This window comes from Cololabis saira, chromosome 22 (assembly GCF_033807715.1).
Source record: "Cololabis saira isolate AMF1-May2022 chromosome 22, fColSai1.1, whole genome shotgun sequence".
Taxonomy (NCBI): domain Eukaryota; kingdom Metazoa; phylum Chordata; class Actinopteri; order Beloniformes; family Belonidae; genus Cololabis; species Cololabis saira.
In genome coordinates, this window is record NC_084608.1 from 17,055,812 (window position 1) to 17,073,856 (window position 18,045).

The following is an 18,045-nucleotide window of genomic DNA, read 5'->3' on the forward strand; positions in this document are numbered from 1 at the left end:
CCCCATTGTAGTTTTCTCACAATGATTATGCTCCTGGGCCAGGTCCCAGTGGTACCAACCACATGAGAGAACATAATTCACAAGGGACCGTCCCATATGGAGCACCGTATTTCAAGGTTAGCTTCAGTTAAGAATAAAATGTATCACTATATGCATTTGTTAGCTCAGTTAAATCCATTGTATTTTATCTGTCGGTTCCAGTGTCCCAAGCTTTTGAGAAATAGTTTTCAATCTGGTGTGGAAGTCCTCTTTTTGCATTCGCATTTTAAAACATAGAAGTCTTTGAACACAGAATGAAGAACAATCAGAATGTAACTGTTCATTAGGATGAAAAACAAAACCACCAAGCCCACCAAATTATTTTAATGAACAAAAACAGCATTCCATGTATTCTCTCTACAACTTGCCTATTTGCTATCGGATAAACACCAACTTTTCAACAGTGCGTGTCAATAATCACTTTGTCAATATCGGTGTGTTGTCCTCACAATGTGAATATCCACTAGGCCTAAAAAACGAGTCTGTCACCAGTAAAATGCATCTGTCTTGTAAGACTCCATGTAGAAGTTCAATAGCATGCTTTGGAGCAAACAAAAATAGATGGCATATTCCACATTCTCAAATAATAATCTTCTCATTTTATCATAGAGTTACAGTACAATTCTATGAAATATCTGTGAAAAAGTATACAATCTTTTTTTTTTTTTCATTCATATGGTTTATAAAAAATAATTGTCTCTGTGTACATACTGAAAATGTCCAGTGGTTTGCATAATAGTTTAATTGGATCAGTGTCTCTGGTCTTCATCACTATAGGCCTGTGAAAAGAAAGACAAAAACATCAGTCTCCTAGAAACCAAAATCAGACACATTTAACCGCTAATGGGAATAATAACTGAGGCAATTACCATGAAACAGCCATTTAATATTTGAACATGTCATACACAAACACGAGGTGGAAAATGAGGCCTAGAGTTGCCCGGCGGAGGTTCCAATCACCATATTTCACAATATGAGAGAGTTTTGGGACAGCAGTGAGGTTTGAGTTTGGTTGCCATGGTGATGCTCTGGCCTCTGATAGCCAAGCAGCAGCCGGCTCTCAGATCTCCCTCCAGACTGGCACGCCGTCACTGGGAACTGTGGGCACCTCGGGAGCCACAAGAAGGAGAACTGCAGACAACCTCAAACCAAACAGACTTTCTCCTTCTCCTAAATGTTGATGCTGCGAGTTGACGCTGTCTGCTGCGTGTAAACTCAGAACCCAAGTGACTTAATGGAACAGGGCAACAGTTTCCCCTCTCCACACACACGCAGCCTCAGCCAATCACATTTCACAGCCACCGTGCCCTCCATTTACCCTGTGACTGTAATTGAATGGACCATAAATGAAGGTGGAGGCTTCCACAGTAAGTCACCATTGGTGGTTATTTGGGTAACATGTTGTGGCTCAACAAATGAGGTCACTGACAGACATTGAGGCTCTCTCAGTTTGAGTCTGTTACTTAGAATAAGAGCACTGAGTATTTGCTTTCCAATGATACGACACATGAGAAAGCGATTCTGATGAGATTCTCACCTGAAAACACAGATCTCTTACTGGCATCTTGTGAACCGCCTATTAAAAAAAAAAGAAAGAAAGAAGGAAGGAAAAGGAAATTGTGTCATAAAATACAGAGAAAATGTTTTGAAGCATTTCATGTTTGCTTTATGTGACAAGATAAACGGCATCTTTATTACAACTGATCGGCAGCTGGTTAGCTTTTACATAAAGTGAAAACAGGGATGATGTCAATCACTAGCAATCCATTTATGCTTCACTTTTGCACAAAGATAACAGAAAAGGATTGAAAGTGGTGTCAACGTTCTCATGCTGCTCTCAGTAAGTAAAAAAAACAACATAACTTTGACTGGAAAAGAAGTTACTTATTCTGTTTTATGTGTAACCGTGTCTAAACCCTGAGTCGTGGTTTTTTCAGTGCTGCTTTGAAAGGGTTTCATATTAGGTTTGTCTTGATTTTCAAAGGTTCAAAACTGTCAAACTGTCATAGCCAGTTTTCAGGTTGCATACCTGCCACTTTAAGAGATGCAGGACTGATTAAATGATAACAAAAGTTTTAAAACAGCAAACGGGAGCTTCAACAGATTATTTTCTTTCACAATGACATGATTTTGCTGCACTTCAACTCCCACATCCTCCCCAGCTTCCATCTGTGTGGACTCCACAGTCTTGGGGTTAAGTTAAGTTCATCACCCCAATATCGCTACATATGCCTTAGAAATGGGGGACTGATTAGATTGGAGCCTAGATTCTGAATCTCAAGCGTTTCATAATTAGGAAAGCACTTGAAGTCCTCATTGCGAGATAAACAAACAAACCACAGGTCCTTGTGATTATTGGTATATGAATAGCACAACCCACTTGGGAACCCCATAAACACCGCGTCAGAGATCTGAGACACAGCAAGTGAGAAAAAGGACAAACATTCATCTCAATGTGGAATGTGCGGTCGACAAATAGTGGAAGTTTATAGAATAACAGGAAATAGCTATGGATTTTCCCCTATTATTAAGCTCTCAATTCAGACACATCTGTTGAGATTCTGTGCAGAGTTGATGGCACCAATGTGGAAGCTTTATTCATGGAGAGAAAGCACCCTATGGAGACCGGCTCTATCATCATTGCGCAAATTACATTTTTTCTTTAGTTCGGTGTTGATTTTGAGCAGTTAAAGCAACTCTTTAGGCAAGCACTCCATCAGTGGCGGCACATGTAAGAGGATGAATGAGTTGCTTTGATTCAAAGCAGATAAGACTACATTTCCCCCCCCTTCCTCCATCTGTCCTGCTGCTCCTGAGCACTCGCATAAAAACTAGCAAAGCAGACTTTTTTTAATGTGAGAGGTCCTGTGGGCCTTCTCTCACGCCAGAAGGTGCTTTGTCACGTCTTGTGGCTGTTGGGTCTCTTTTCCTCTGTCAGTCTCTGTCTCTCTCCACTCTCTGAGTCACGTCTAACCCAATATGCGCTCCATATCCATCCTCAATATGCCATTACCGTTGCCAAGGGGTTAGAGCAGGCCCCCAGGGGCTATTAGGGAAACTTATCCATTTATTGTGCAATATACACATTTCGCAAAGTAACGGCCCTCCAGAGAAACTTTTCAGGGGGCTAATGTTTCCATGTGACAAGCATTCGCCCGTTTGATCTTTTATTTGACTGGAATATTTGCTCCACAGCGTCAGTGAAAGCTGTCTCTTTTAATCCCGCACGCAGTTCATTTTCAGTTTGTGTAGCAGATTCTTTGTTTGCTGTGAAAACAGGATAAAGTTCATTTGAAAACAATTCATGCATCTTTGTTGGGTTCGTTCATTAACTAATCGAAGACTTTGACATAAACAGTGACACAACCTAAACATGATAATGTTGGTGAGTCAGAAAGGTCTGTCAAAGGCTCTTTGATCGGATTGTAATTTCCCCAGGAAGAACTAGCTAGTTTATAAACAGAGAAATGTTAGAAATAATCAGAATACTTCACTGATGCTCGTCAACTGTTGTTTCATTCATTTTCATGTAATTTCCTGAGTATTTTCTGGCTTACAGAAACATGAACCTGGCTGGTTGTAGCCACCCGTGGGCCTGTCTTTAAGGGAGGCCATTAAGATAGTTGTGACCCTTAAAGGAATATTAGAAGCAATGTTCTAAAAATACACTTTTCACCCATGAGTCAATTAGCCCTTACTGAAACGATGCTTCATTCCGCTTCAAAAGTCGTTAAATGGAAAGCAATTGTCTCACTTATGCAATGCATGCATTTGGTATGTGATAGAGCAAACTAATAAAAGTATAAAAAGGAGGGGTTTATTGTTAATTTTACAACAATGTTCTAAAAAAATATTGCTACTCCTAAAAGTGATCATAAGTCGTTGCATTATAATCGTGTTTGCAGTATCATGGGTCTTTTTAATATTTTCATCAGTTATTCAGAGAGAAAACTTGAACATAGACCAAAGTCAAAAAACTCAAATTTCCAAAATGCACGTGGAGAAACCACAGTTTTTGGAAGAATGACATTTTCATGGATGAGACAAAAGTAGAACTTGTTGGCAAGCAAAGTATACTCCATGTTCACAGACAGAAAATGAGGCCTCCACAGAAAAGAAAACCACATTTCAGGGGGAAAGAGAACTGATAGGGGCTCTGTCATGTTTTTGGGCTTCTCTGACGTGTCTGGTATGGAGGGCTTTAAATCTGTGCAGAGGGTACAAGACTATTACGGCATCCTGGACCATCCAGGTCTTCCAACAGGATAATGAGTCACAACAGGTACAAACCCCACTGGATTATTATTAACCGATGCTCCCTGAGCACTGATCTTCATGCTCTTTGGAGATTTCTGAATAATGTGAGGCGCCTTTCAAATCTGAGACAGCCAGAGCAGTGTGCTCAGGAAGATTGGGCCAAAATACCTGTTGGCAGATGCAGAAATCTAATTGAGAACTGAAGTGATCACTTGTTGGAAGTGAGTATTGCTGAAGGCTGTGTAACAAGATATAAAGTAAAGTATGCCATCTAATTTTGCATTTGCTTTTATTAAATTTCAGACATGAGTTCTTTTCTGCCGTGGAAGTTTACCAAGAAATTTTCTACACGGCAGACCTGCAGAATTATGTAATGTTTATATAAGTCATTTTTCATTTAATACGACCACAGCAGTAAATTCTTACAGCATCTCAAAGGATCAGAGAGGTTTTGCTATATGTTAACCAGCATAAATCTCACAGCTCTTCAGTGGATCAGGCTGTTACAATTAGGCCAAACTGCCACATGTATTCATTTGATTTATGGACCTGAACGTTCAAGGAGGTCTGATCTAATTCTGTCACGTCTGAAGCTGGTGTAATACTGTAATCCTCCTGTATCACGGCCAAACTCCTACAGCGACTGGATTTATAACATTCAACAAGAGTTGTTCATGTCTATCAACCTGATCATGATGGAGAATTATCTTTCACATGATGCCAGGAAAGTACATTTTACTGGACACTTCTCTCCCCTCTTAAAACCCTAACAGTGATATATGGATTTTTTTCAGCCCTTTTGTTCCATCTAAAAAGTTTACAAGGAGCACTTCTATTTTGCCACTTTAATGCCGAGGTAATTCACTGTGGTGGAGTGACATAATCAAATAAACCTCATATGTTACAAAGAGAAAAAAAACACTGCGGGAAGGTAAAATCATTAAAGGGGTTAGATTTGTGAGCTGTGGATTCGCCTGAGAGACTTTGACAAACGACCAACAAGTGAACGAAGCTGTGAATAATTGCGTTCTCCAGTAGCGGGAGCCGAGTTAAGGACATGAACGATGATACTGCAGAGTGCAGAGTTGAAAAAGGATACAAGAAACTGAAGGAAGGAAGAGGGAGATAGTGGAACTCACTCTTATCCTGTTCGGGAGGCTCCAGGATGTCACTGTCTGTGTCACTGGGAATATGCCAAGGTTGTCTGATGGCCTGCAACTGCTGGTAAAACTCGTCCTGAAATGGGACGGGGGACATACTGTAAGACCGGAGACAAAACTGTTGAAGGAATTGAACAGGTAAAAGTAGGACATTATTACAATTTGGGCTCTTTAGTTATCAAACCTTGTATTTTTTTTAAACCTGACACAACATGGCAGTAAATATGTTCTTGTCCCCAAATCTTTAAAATGAAGTCCTGGCTTTAAATTTGAAAAAAAAAACAAAAAAAAAACAAGTATCTGGTCACACCATTAACTAATGAATTCTGGTCTGTCAGTCAGAGCTGTTGTCGCAGGTATACAAGTATATAATCAAGCACCTGGTCTAGGGCTGGGCGATATATCGAGATTTTAATATATATCGATATATTTTCAAACGCGATATGGTACGAGACAATATCGTTTATATCGATTTTTTAATTTTTTTTTTTTTTTTTTTTAACTTTTTTTTTTTTAATGATTTTGATATAGCTTATTTTGTGACAAATTGACTTGAATGTTTTATTTGAGATTTGCACAAATGTTTTGTTATTTGCACAACTGTCAACCTCAGTGGAAAAGTCTGCCTGTTACTGTCTACATTGTATTAATTGCACAGTGTATTTTAATTTAATTGTTATGCAGGAAAGGGATATTTGTTTTATTTTATTCAAGAAGCATTTTTATTTTATAAATGCAGGCAGTTTATTTTTATTTCATTTGTTTTATACATTTTGATATTGTGCAGACCTCTGTTAATAAAGGAACCTGTGTGACATTTGGCACGAGGCTTTGTATTAAAACTGACTGTTTTTTTAAGGGTTTGCCTCAGAAAAAAATGACGCTAACAGAGATGCTATGCTATAATGCTTTGGGGGAAACCCCAATTAAGGCACAGAAAAAATATCGAGATATATATCGAGTATCGCCATTTAGCTAGAAAATATCGAGATATGACTTTTGGTCCATATCGCCCAGCCCTAACCTGGTCATAGAGTCTCCCCTTGCCAATATATTTGTAATACAAAATTCTGAAGAGCGCATTGTGGTATTCTGCTGGGGTGCCATTCACCATCAATCACACTTCTCTGTTTGGAAGTCAGATAGGCAAGTCTGGGTTTGGCACAATAAGGATATTGGTATTTATATCGGCTATTTACCAGGGTTTGGGCTAGGCTCCTCATCTCCAGTGGAGGATCATTGTAATGCTTCAGCACTGAGACATTTTGACAGTGCTTTGCTTCCAACTTTGTGACGACAGCTTGTGGAAGACCCTTTTCTTTTCCAACATGACTGCGCCCAATCACGCAAAGCAAAGACTGGTTTGACGACAACGGTGTGAAAGGGCTTGACTGGCCAGTACAGAGCCCTCACCTCAACCCCATCCAGCACCTCTGGGATAATCTGGAATGGAAACTGTGAGCCAGATCCTCGTGTCCAACATCAGTGTCTAGCCTTGTGAATGCTCTGTAGAATAAATTGGGCGTAAATTCCCACAAAAAGGCTCCAAAATATCTTGGACAACCCTCTTAGAAGACTGGAAGCTGTTTTAATTGCAAAAGGGAGACTGACTGCATAATAAAGTATATGTATTTTAACAGAATGGTACTTAAGTGGTACTTAAAGGTGTAATGGTGCACCAGAGACCTGAATCGCCCCACAAAAAACCAGTAAAGGGTCACAAATTTATATCTGGGATTGAACTTTCAAAAATGGTTCAGAAATGAAAACATGTATACACTTTTTTTTTGACTGTTTGTCGTGACCTGACCTTAGATAAGACGTTTAAGAAGATTTATCCTAATGTTCCACATATAAAGCTAATTTGTGACTGTGCACTGCAATATCCCTTTTCAATTGAACCACACGAATAATGGAGGAAAACCAATATTCTTATGTTTTTCTTTTCTTTTTCATCCAGTTTTGTAAAGAGTTCAGGATTCCCTGTCGCTCTCTAACCGGGCCTCCCATTGAGGCTTCGGTCCCTCAACCAGGGACCAGGTGGCCCCAATAAAAGCACACTGGGTGCACTGGAGTAGTATTTTGGTTAATGTCACTAGGTGTCAACTGGCGTAACTGTCAAAAAGAAAAAAAGAAATTACAAAGAGACTGTAAAACCCCTGCCCACCATTAAAAAAGCCTTCAAAAAAGGCTCATATTTAACAGCGCCGCTGTTAAGTAGATCATGAAAGGCATGTAAGAAAGAAAATCCCACTGCAAGTACCCCTTTAATGCCAGGCTCATTTTTCCACAGTGAAATGACATCCTACTGTACAGACCTCCATGACTCCAAGCAAAACCCCACACGAAGCATGTGTGCACGCATGTGTGTGTGTGTGTGTGTGTTGGCCACACGTGCATGACTCAATCGCTCTCCGTCAAGCCTCTCATGTTCTACACCCAGATTCACTTTCTAGACTGACACTCTTATCAAACTAAAACGTTATCAGCAAGCGGTAGTAATTGTACAAGTCCATAAAGTGAGGTTTTCTCGTCTGTTTTCAACAGAACTTGCATTCTTAATATCCAGTATTTCACTGTAAGCGTGTAGACACTGTGAGTTCAAAAAGTTTGAATCTGCTCGTGTGCTGTTTTTCTGGGACTTGAGGAGATGAGCTGGTTTATTCCAGCCTCAGGCAGTAACTTTTACACGGGAGCTCCACCCAGGTGATGGTGAGCTCACTGTCACTGGTAAAAGCAGTAGGAACAAACAGCAGACTGACTCTGCTCAGTGTTTATCAAAACATACAGAAACTTAAGTGCAAAAGCATCAATTTGTGGTTTTACTTCTTGTTTACTTGCTGGAAGTAAGAAAATCCCTACGCAGAGCTTTTTCGTGTAGAAGTTTTAAAAGCACGCAACCACATTTTCATCTGTGGAAATGGCAAAGATTACCCTCTTATCTTTTATATGGCTTTAGGTTAAACCCGGCAGGGATAGCTACTTAAACGAGCTTATGAACAGAGTGAAAACAAAGTTAGAATGAAGTGTCCTACCTCAGAAAGATACGCCCGAAGGCTGGCCCCGAGGCTGTCTGTGGTGCTTAGTCCTGGAGGGGTGAGCAGCGGTCGGGGAAGTATTGGCTGACTTGTGGGCGTCACAGGGCGGCTCCGTGACCTCCTGAATGTCACCTCTTTATGAGATCCGGGGTTATAAGTGGAGCGTGTCAGCAAGCTATTCGGGGTCAGCGGCCTGCTGGGCGTTCTCGGGGTTTGAGTCCTGCTCCCCGGGTTGCTGGGAGATTTAGTCCAGCCCAGGTTTGTGGAGCTGGGCTTGGGGCTGAGCAGAGGGAGGCCGATGCCGCAGGGCTTGCCGGAGAGGCCGCCGGCGGGAGACTGGGGCCTGGAGACGAGGCTGGCGAGAGGAAGCGTGTCCGGCAGCGCTCTGTGGTGCAGGGGGGAGTGGAGGAGACTACCGTGCGGGTTATTGGAGGTCCGAGTGGTCATCTTCCCTACTTCTGCCAGCTTGGCCAGGTCCTTCTCAACCTCTGTTGAAGAGAGGAGGATAATCCAAGTTATTTTACACGTGCAAGTCCGAATACTATGTTTTCTTTAAAAAAAAAAAAAAATTTTCCCACAATTTAATGAGTATGAGATACTTTTGGTAAATGAGCTTTCAAGATAATGCCGGGCCTGTTTTTGATCAGTATTTGCAGGCTGTGAACTACAGTTGGTATGCATCCCACTGCAGATGATTCACAAATTTTACTGAACATTAAAGTGGGTGAGACTGTTTGCTTTAATCCTTCTTCTGGGTAATGATGACAATATTTATAAACCCTGTAAACTGCAGTGAGTCCAGTTTCCTCTTTTAGGAGGACGCTCAAGATGACATATAGTAAGCACAGCCTGTTTTTCTTTTTTTTTTCTTTCAAAAAAACAACTTTCTCTTGGTTTTGACGAAAATACTTTTTTGCTTGTTTGCTTCCCTGGTAGTTTCAGTAACATATCTGTTTGTAAAAGAAGTGACACTGCCAACTCCTGCGATCAACATCTGGGTAATTTTTTCCCATGTCTTCTGCTTTTATTTCAGATTTTGGCAATCTGTTTTCAACAAACCAGTCTGGGAGTCATCATCTGAGAGGCGTCCTTTCAGGAATGACTCATCAGGAGCGCGTATTTCTGGAAAACTTTATATCTGTGATGTTGAATGAATGTCAAAAGGAAGCACGACAAGTATGTCACAATTTTCTGAACAGGTGGTGTTTTGCTCCTATACAAACAAAATGTTTTCCTTTAAACAACATTAACCCTATGTCTCTGTCTGCAGACAAATAGCCAGTTATTCTGGAAGGAGATATTGTCTGTAATAATGCCATGAATTTGGATGTTTGTTTACAGATCTATTCTACACTATTTTGCATACATGTGTTTATTTATTTTTTGTTTAACGTGTATTTATTTGATACATGATTGAAGTTACTGTGCTTTACCGGCTCTGACTCTAACCAGTGGATGCAGTCGCGGGCAGACGCTGCGTAAGGGCTCTGTCATGTGGTCAATGATCTGTATTTACAGTGCATTTGGCCATGAGAGCAAAAGAAAAAAACAGCCTATTATGGCAGTGAAGTAACTATGACATTGTGTAAAATGATGCACCACATACATGATTTCCCAACATGAATTCTTACCCACCCACACTATGCTCACTATGAGTTGTTATCATATCGTACTGTAAACAGGATATGTTCATTAGCGATCTGTTCCCGTAAAGTTGATGTTTCAGGCTCAAGATATTTACTATTCTAATGGTAACACCACATGTTTTACGTCCTGGAAATCTTCCCCCCTCCTATAAATAATCACTGCACTGATGATTTCACTATAAACCAGCTCTCCTGATACACGGCCATTAAAGAGTAACCTATCAGAAGCAGCTTTATTTTGAAATTGTGTAAATGATTTGACCCGGATAAACATAAATACTATAAGTGATCCCATTGATACAGAATGATAACTCCTGGTGATCAAAGACTTAAGACCCAAAATACATATGGTATAAACTTTGGCTAGTTTTGGTCCAAAACCTAAATAATAAGACGGGGCAAAAGAAATCAGAACATGAGACAGAGAAAGAGACAAGAAGAAATAGAAACAGATCAGATCTATAAAAGTCTTTGATCAAGAAGCAGTTGCATGTGGTGAGAGAGAACACAGCCACGGCACGCTATAAAGCCATTCAGAACTCGTGCAGTTCTTATTGGGTCCCTCCTCTGAAAATAAACAAGCTTGCTAATGACATATCATTTGCGTCCAGGCTATGCAAAATACCGGTAGGCTGAGAAAATTAAAACACCAACTGTTGACCTTGGAGAGAAAGGAAGGAAAAGTACAAAAATGGGCAGAAAAAGACCTTCTCAACACAATGTAACTTAAAGTAGTGTTGAAGCACAACTCAGTACTATTCAAGTTTTTATCTAAAAAGGCATGAAAAGCTTGGCATAATCATTTGGAAAAATGTTAGGTAAAATAAAGGCTGATTTGATTTGATCTGACAGTGGATTGTAAGTAAATTGATCAAGATCTAATCAAAGTGCAGACTTTCAGCATTCATTTATAAGGTTGTTTTTTTTAATATGGCACGTGTCATTTTGGAATTACAGATATATTTTAAGCAAAGTTCCTACATTTTCACTGGCTCATAAGTATTTACACAAAGTGAAATGAATATAAATATAACGTAAATTTTGAATACCTGACGCTTGGACATCAAACATGACCATCACACCGAATCTGAGTTTTGAGTTGCTTTTTGCATGTTCAGGTTCATTATCCATCTGCGTCACATAGCATTTGACTGAATGTGAGCAAAGTAAAGCCCTGCACACTTTAGATTGTGTCTTGCTACATCTGTCAGCAGTCACATCATCAATAAACACCACTGAGGATTGACACTGGCAGCCATATATGCCCATACCATAACGCTGCCTCCACCCTCTTTGACGCAGAATATGGTATGGTTTGGATCATGAGCTGTTTCTTTCCGTCTCCGTACTTTTCTCTGCCCATCATTCTGGTACCATTTTATCTCTATCAGCCTTTTTTAGATGTTCTTTGGAAAACTTGATTCTGTCTTTCGTGTTCTTGAATGTTACCAGTGGTTTGCAGCTTGTTATAAAATAATTTATTTTACTTTTATGAAAGATTTGCTTGATTGCAAATGTTGACAGTAATACGCCTAACTTCTCCACAGTTTTCTTGACTTCGGTTGATGTTGTGAAGGAGATTTTCTTCATCAAGGAAAAGACTATGCGATCATCTCTTGTAGTGGTCTTCCATGGTGTTCCAGGCTTTTTGATGCTGTTGAGCTCACTTGTACTTTCTTTCATGTCAGAAAAGTACCAAACTGTTGATTTGACCACACCTAAGGGTCTGTGACAGATTTATGTTGTCTCAGCCTCATTACAGCCTCCTTCATTTACATTGAGATCTTCTTGCACCTGGTATTGGTAGCTCCAGTTAAACAGTTGCCATATTCCAATCCAATTCCTGATCTCAACTCCTGGCCTTTTATATGCTTAATTTGTCTTGAAGTAACAAGAGAATGGGCAGGTCCTGGCCAGTTAACTTCTTTTGCCTCCAGATTCTTTTGAGTCCTAAAAACAAAGGGTACTTTACATAAAATGGTATATTGTAATATTTTTCTAAAAACTGTATAATTAAAGCTGAAAGTGTACACTTGGATTAGAGCATGATTGTTTTATTTCAAATCCATTGTGGTGGTGAATAAATGCAAAATCATGAAAACAATTGCCATTGCCTAAATATGGCTGGATTTAACTATAGATGTTATGGATCTCAAAGAAATTCCCATATGAAATAAGGAACAAATGTTCAGTCTTCATACAGAAGATAACACTTTTGTTGTACTGAAGAGTTTAAGTGAAAAGTTATTGATGAAGTTCTACTTGCAAAAAGTGTAATGGAGATATTCTTGCCTTCCACAGGCAGGTTATATACAGGACTGTCTCAGAAAATTAGAATATTGTGATAAAGTTCTTTATTATCTGTAATGCAATTAAAAAAACAAAAATGTCATACATTCTGGATTCATTACAAATCAACTGAAATATTGCAAGCCTTTTATTATTTTAATATTGCTGATTATGGCTTACAGTTTAAGATTAAGATTCCCAGAATATTTACATTTTTTGAGATAGGATATTTGAGTTTTCTTAAGCTGTAAGCCATGATCAGAAATATTAAAATAATATGCAATATTGCAATATTTCAGTTGATTTGTAATGAATCCAGAATGTATGACATTTTTGCATTACAGAAAATAATACACCACTTCCGATGTGCTTTGTAATTGTTCTTTAAGTCATGTTGATATGCTTATAGTAGCAAAGTTTACGAACTTTAACCAAAATATTCTCTATATTTAGTTATACTATGCACTCCTGTATAGTTCCCTATGTTTACAATTCAAGTGGTCTCAATGTATCTAGTGATCCCTTGAAGTATTGAAATGGAACAGTTTACTGTATTTATTGTACTTGGGGAACAAATTCAAACTTCTCACTACACTTAAAGTAATAGTGGTTAAAAAGATCTGAGGTGTATCTGTGATGTTGTGAGGAATTAAGTTAAAATGTCCATATTCTTAAAAAACACTAGACCAAAATGAAAAAAATCTATACATTTACCAGAACAGTGGGTTTTAAGTCAAATTATCATCTAATATTATCTTGACATTTGTAACACTGGAAAAATATGGAGGAGAACCTTCTTTCAAAAAGATGCAGATAAACGAGTCCATATTCAAGATTAAAGTACTGCAATTCCTTAACTGATGGCAAGTAGCCCTACTAAAATTTCCTCTGTACGGCCTCCAGGTGATCCAAAATGCTGCAGCGAAAGTTCTGATGAAGATTAGCAGAAGAGATCATATTTCTCAAATCTTTGTTTCCCTTCTATGGCTTTGTGTGAAATTCAGGATAGTTTAAAACTCTTCCTGTTACATATAAAGCCCTTACAGTAACAGAGTTGCTACTCCTTAGCTAAAGAACTCTTGAGTTGTATATTATCCTCACAAAGCACATTGATTTAAGACATTGATTTAAGACTGCAGGCATACTTGTGGTTCCTAGTGTTTCCAGCAGATTGGGAGGTAGAACTTTCAGCTATCAGGTTCCTCACTCATGGAACCAGCTCCTAGTTAGTGTCTGGGATACAACACTTTCTCAACCTTTTAGATCAGATTTGAAACTTTCCTTTGAAATTACGCTTACAGTTCAGACTGGCTCAGGTGGCTCAGATTTTTCCAACCTTCCCCTAAATTATGCTGTTATAGATCAAGACTGCTGGGACCGGTCCTGGTGCACTGGACGCTTTCCTTATTCTGTTCTCTTTACTCTTCGTGTCCGCATATTTCATTATTACCGCAACTTATATGGTTCTTTTTAGTGTCTCATAGGCAGATATCCCTGCTATTTTCTCTGTATTTGTTAGCCTCTCTTTCCCATCATTTCAGACCTCCAAGGGCTGAGGTGGATGGTGTGGTTCTATCTGAATTACAACAGATTGGACTGAGTTGCAATACAATTGGTTTAAATCGCACCGTACTTTAATTGGACTGTAACAAACTTATTTCATGTGTCAAGTGCCTTGAGATGATGATGTTGTGAATTGGTGAAGAAAAGGGAAGGTTTAGCCTCATGACATGGGACACATACGTAGCTGCTATAGGTGGAAAAAGTGGAAATAAGTGTTGAATCGATTCTATCAAAACTTTTTGCTGTGTATTCAACGAGTGTATTTTTGGTGCTTATGTTCAAACAAAATGTGAAGATCGCAGCCACTATAAGTTCAATGGGTTTCAAACAGCTCCCACATAATAAAGCGTGCTTAAAGTCTGTGCACAGTGTGAAGCTGTCAACCCGAGTGGGAGGAGATGTAAAACAAACAAGTGTGAGACACATGACACGAGATGATACCATTCCTTCTGGCTTTGACTCCAGACTTTCATCTGATACATAAACAGATACACGCTTGATGTTTATGACAAATAAAGCTGCCACCGACCAGCACAGACATTACATGTGTCAAGGATGATACTGTCCATATTGCCACAAAAATTCCACTTTGCTAGACACAAAAAAAAAGAATCTCGAATCAACTCAGCAGAGCATAACAGAGTCGATTTGTAATGTCTTAAAATGTTTTAGGTAGTTCTTGTTTTGGTTAAATTTTGGCACATTTTTAGCGGGTATTTTATTTTTTTGCCAATCCAGGGATAGATGGTAGGTTTAAACGCCAGAAACCTCAAGCGACCCTGAACAGGAGGAAGCAGGTATATAAAATAGATGCATGGATTGATGGATGGGCTACTTTTTAAATCAAGCAGGTCAATCTTCTGGCCAAAAGCAGCACATTCTTTGGCCGGACTCTCTCCGAAAGTGAAATCTAACCCCCTTTTTCACTTTCAAAAGTTGTAATTCAAAGTGTGCCTGCATGTGTGCAAGTGTGTGGTATACTGTAGACCACACTGGGTGTCCCAAAACATTTTTCAAAGAAAGATATTGAGCTACTTACCCACACCATTCCTCATTAAAGCCACCAACACACACATGCACGCAGATAAACTCATATGCTGCACGTGTCAAGTCACACACAGACACAGAAGTACCTACCCGCGAGCTGTTTGCCCATGCTCTCCAGCTCTTTAGAGAAGAGGGAGTCGCCCAGTAGCAGGCCCGTCTGCCCAACAGAGCTCCCACCTCTCACAGCCTTCAAGTCAGCCTCCCAGACAGCCTGACGCTAGTCAGCGAGGGGGACAGAAAAAGAAAGCAAGTCACATTAGAAGAAAGACCCTTCAATTAACTCTTTATATAATTTTCGACTATTGCTGGAAATATCTGAGCCATATCTGACGGAGGGGGGGAGGGGAGCCAATTATTATTTTATGAGCTTAAGAAAAACACAAGAAACCACAGCAAGTGTAGATGAAAGCGTGCAGTATGGAGCGGACTCTATTATGTGAATGTGGGGCGCTAGACAGTCAGTAGTGGTTCGGGACATTTTTGTATAACTATCAGTAAAACTATAGGAGCTTGTAAGCAGACTTGTGTGTTGGCACAGAGCCTGGCAGCTGACACGCGTGCGGCAAGAGTTAAAGAGCAATAGGTTTTGAAATGTCGTCTGATTGCATAATATATTATCTTTCTTTCTTTTTTACAAAAACATTTTCTTTTTTTAAATCAGCATATTCCTTAGCAAATTAAAAGCCAGATTGAATCACTTAAATAGTTCTGTTTTGGACGAACTTGCTCACAGCCCTCCTGGCCAAGTATACGATTAGGAAAAGGAATCTATTAGCCAGGTTGAGCTTTGCCAAGCCCCATAATGGCAGCGTGCCTAATCCTACTATTTATTTCTTTGATAGGACAGACGGCCCGACGATCTGTGGAGTTAATGGACCAAATTTACACGAGCTCCAAGTACAGGTGAGAAATAAAATATGTGAGCCATAATTCCACCACCTGTAACTTTAGTTGCCACAAGATAAGTTATGATACCTCTGATGCCAGCCCTTACATCATTTGATGTGCTAACTCTTAATGAGAGACAGAGCTGACTTGACAAAGTGCTGACACAACATAAGGTTCTGGAACATCTGGTTGTAGATAGCATTACATCTCATCTTCTAGCATTATAAAGGGGCCATCCTTGTGATTTTATATATATATATACATATGAACAGGAAAAAACTCATTACTCATTGTACTGATATGCAATAAATGTGAGTATTTTATCTTTTGCAGGACAAGAGTTCAGACAGGATACACGCAATGAAAACTCAGGTCAGCACAACAAAGTACACTCCTTGTCTTTATTAATTTCAAGTTGTGGGTAAGTTTTAAAAGCATTCTCCATTTGTTCTGGGTTGTATATCATGTGAGATGGCCTGAACTGCCTGAATGAAAGGAGGTATAAGAAACGTCACACTGCCAATGACAGCGGGAGATATTTCTGTGGTCTTGGAATGCAAAGCAGATGCTAAAATTGTTCTGACTTGGCAAACGCCTCATCTGTAAAATTGGTGTTTTTGTGATTGCTCAGGCAGAATAAGAAGCATTGTATAAGCCACCGTGGTTCGTGTCCAAGATGAAAACAGCACAAAATGTGCCTCAGAATCAGTCTGGTCCATGAGGCTAATAAAGAACAAAATTTCAAGATCAAACCTTTCCTAGGCAAAAGAAAAACAAGGCGGAAAAAGAGAAATAAAATAAAATACATTTGTATAAATTATATTAGTCCACTAGGATTTGTGGACTGGACTCGCAGTGAACACATGTCCACCTTCCACCAACACAAATCAGGCGATCGTTCTGTGATGGTGCTCATCCTAGTTTGAGCTGCAAATCTTTTAAAAACGTTGTTTTTTTCTAGCTGAGGAGGTACTGTAGACATCTTTTTTTTTAATGTTGAACTTCTTTCAAACATCACAGTGCAAGGAGACAGTTTGTCTCCTCCACGGACCACATTATTCTCATTTTCCATGCTGGTCGGTGTTTCAATGTCACCAATGTATGTTAATATTGACATTTGGGATAAGTGAGCGCAACGCTATGCATTCACAAAAGGAAATTGGAACAGTATTTAAATAATATAGCTGATGACAATGAACCCCAGCAGGTTCAAACACCTTTCTCTACCTACCAGGGTTCATTTTCCGTATTTACTGAGCTTTTAATTCATTCTACCACATGGTACACTCGTTTTATTTTCTTTTTTTCCCCAATGGCAGGCAGAATTTTCACTTGTTCCTGTTGCTCACAATAATCCCAGAAATTAACATAAGTAGTTTTTGATTATTGACTACGCTAGCGAATAGTTGCTAAGTTTTCCATGGCTGAGTGGCTGCTCTTTGGCTGTCAAAACATTTAAGAACTGTTTCAAGATTAAGCAACATTTCCAAACCAGCATGCCAGTTTCCCTCAGGTTCTTATGTGCAGCTGCACGAGGGCAGAAGGTCTGTAAAAAAACTGATTTTATTATATAAATCGATATGATTATATAGTATGGGTATAATATACAGATTCAACCTTGGCTTCTCAAATGCTAGATGAAAATATCACTTCCAGCCTGAAGAAAATTGACAGAAAAGGATTTTTTTCAACATGACCATCATCCTGAACACACTGTTACAATCAGACAAGATTTCTTTGGAAAAGAAAAATGTCAAAAACAGTATGTCTTCTCACTTGACTCCAATGGAAAGGATTTGGAGTATGTTAAAGTGCAATATAGAGGAGCAGAAGCCCTCCAGCAACGAGCAGCTGAAAATAATTATCTGTGAAGAATGACATTTTGAAAGCCTCACTCTTACGCTCCCACCACAGCATTTCAATCAGACTGTGGTCGGGATTTTGACTGCGCTATTGCAGTGTGGATTTGTCGTTGATGTGTTCGGGATCATTGTCCTTTTACGTAAACCAGCTTCAGTCGAGCTTTAGCTATCTAACAGATGACCTCACATGTGTCCCTAGGATACCTTGGTATGGTATAAAGAAAACTAAGTCATCACCCTTCCAGTGCTTCTCTAA

General features: G+C 39.4%; 1 protein-coding gene across 1 annotated transcript in view; it reads right to left on the reverse strand.

Moving 5' to 3' along the window:
• Positions 1-356: 356 nt before the first annotated feature.
• The window catches only part of c22h8orf34 (chromosome 22 C8orf34 homolog), a 79,884-nt gene continuing 62,195 nt past the window's right edge, over positions 357-18,045 (reverse strand). Inside the window, exons 11-15 of the mRNA XM_061713414.1 lie at positions 15,130-15,256; positions 8,492-8,982; positions 5,436-5,532; positions 1,577-1,615; positions 357-818 (exon numbers count right to left, since the gene is read on the reverse strand). Of these exons, the coding sequence (XP_061569398.1) occupies positions 811-818; positions 1,577-1,615; positions 5,436-5,532; positions 8,492-8,982; positions 15,130-15,256 (762 nt within the window). The 3' untranslated portion in view covers positions 357-810. The remainder of the gene's footprint in view (positions 819-1,576; positions 1,616-5,435; positions 5,533-8,491; positions 8,983-15,129; positions 15,257-18,045) is intronic.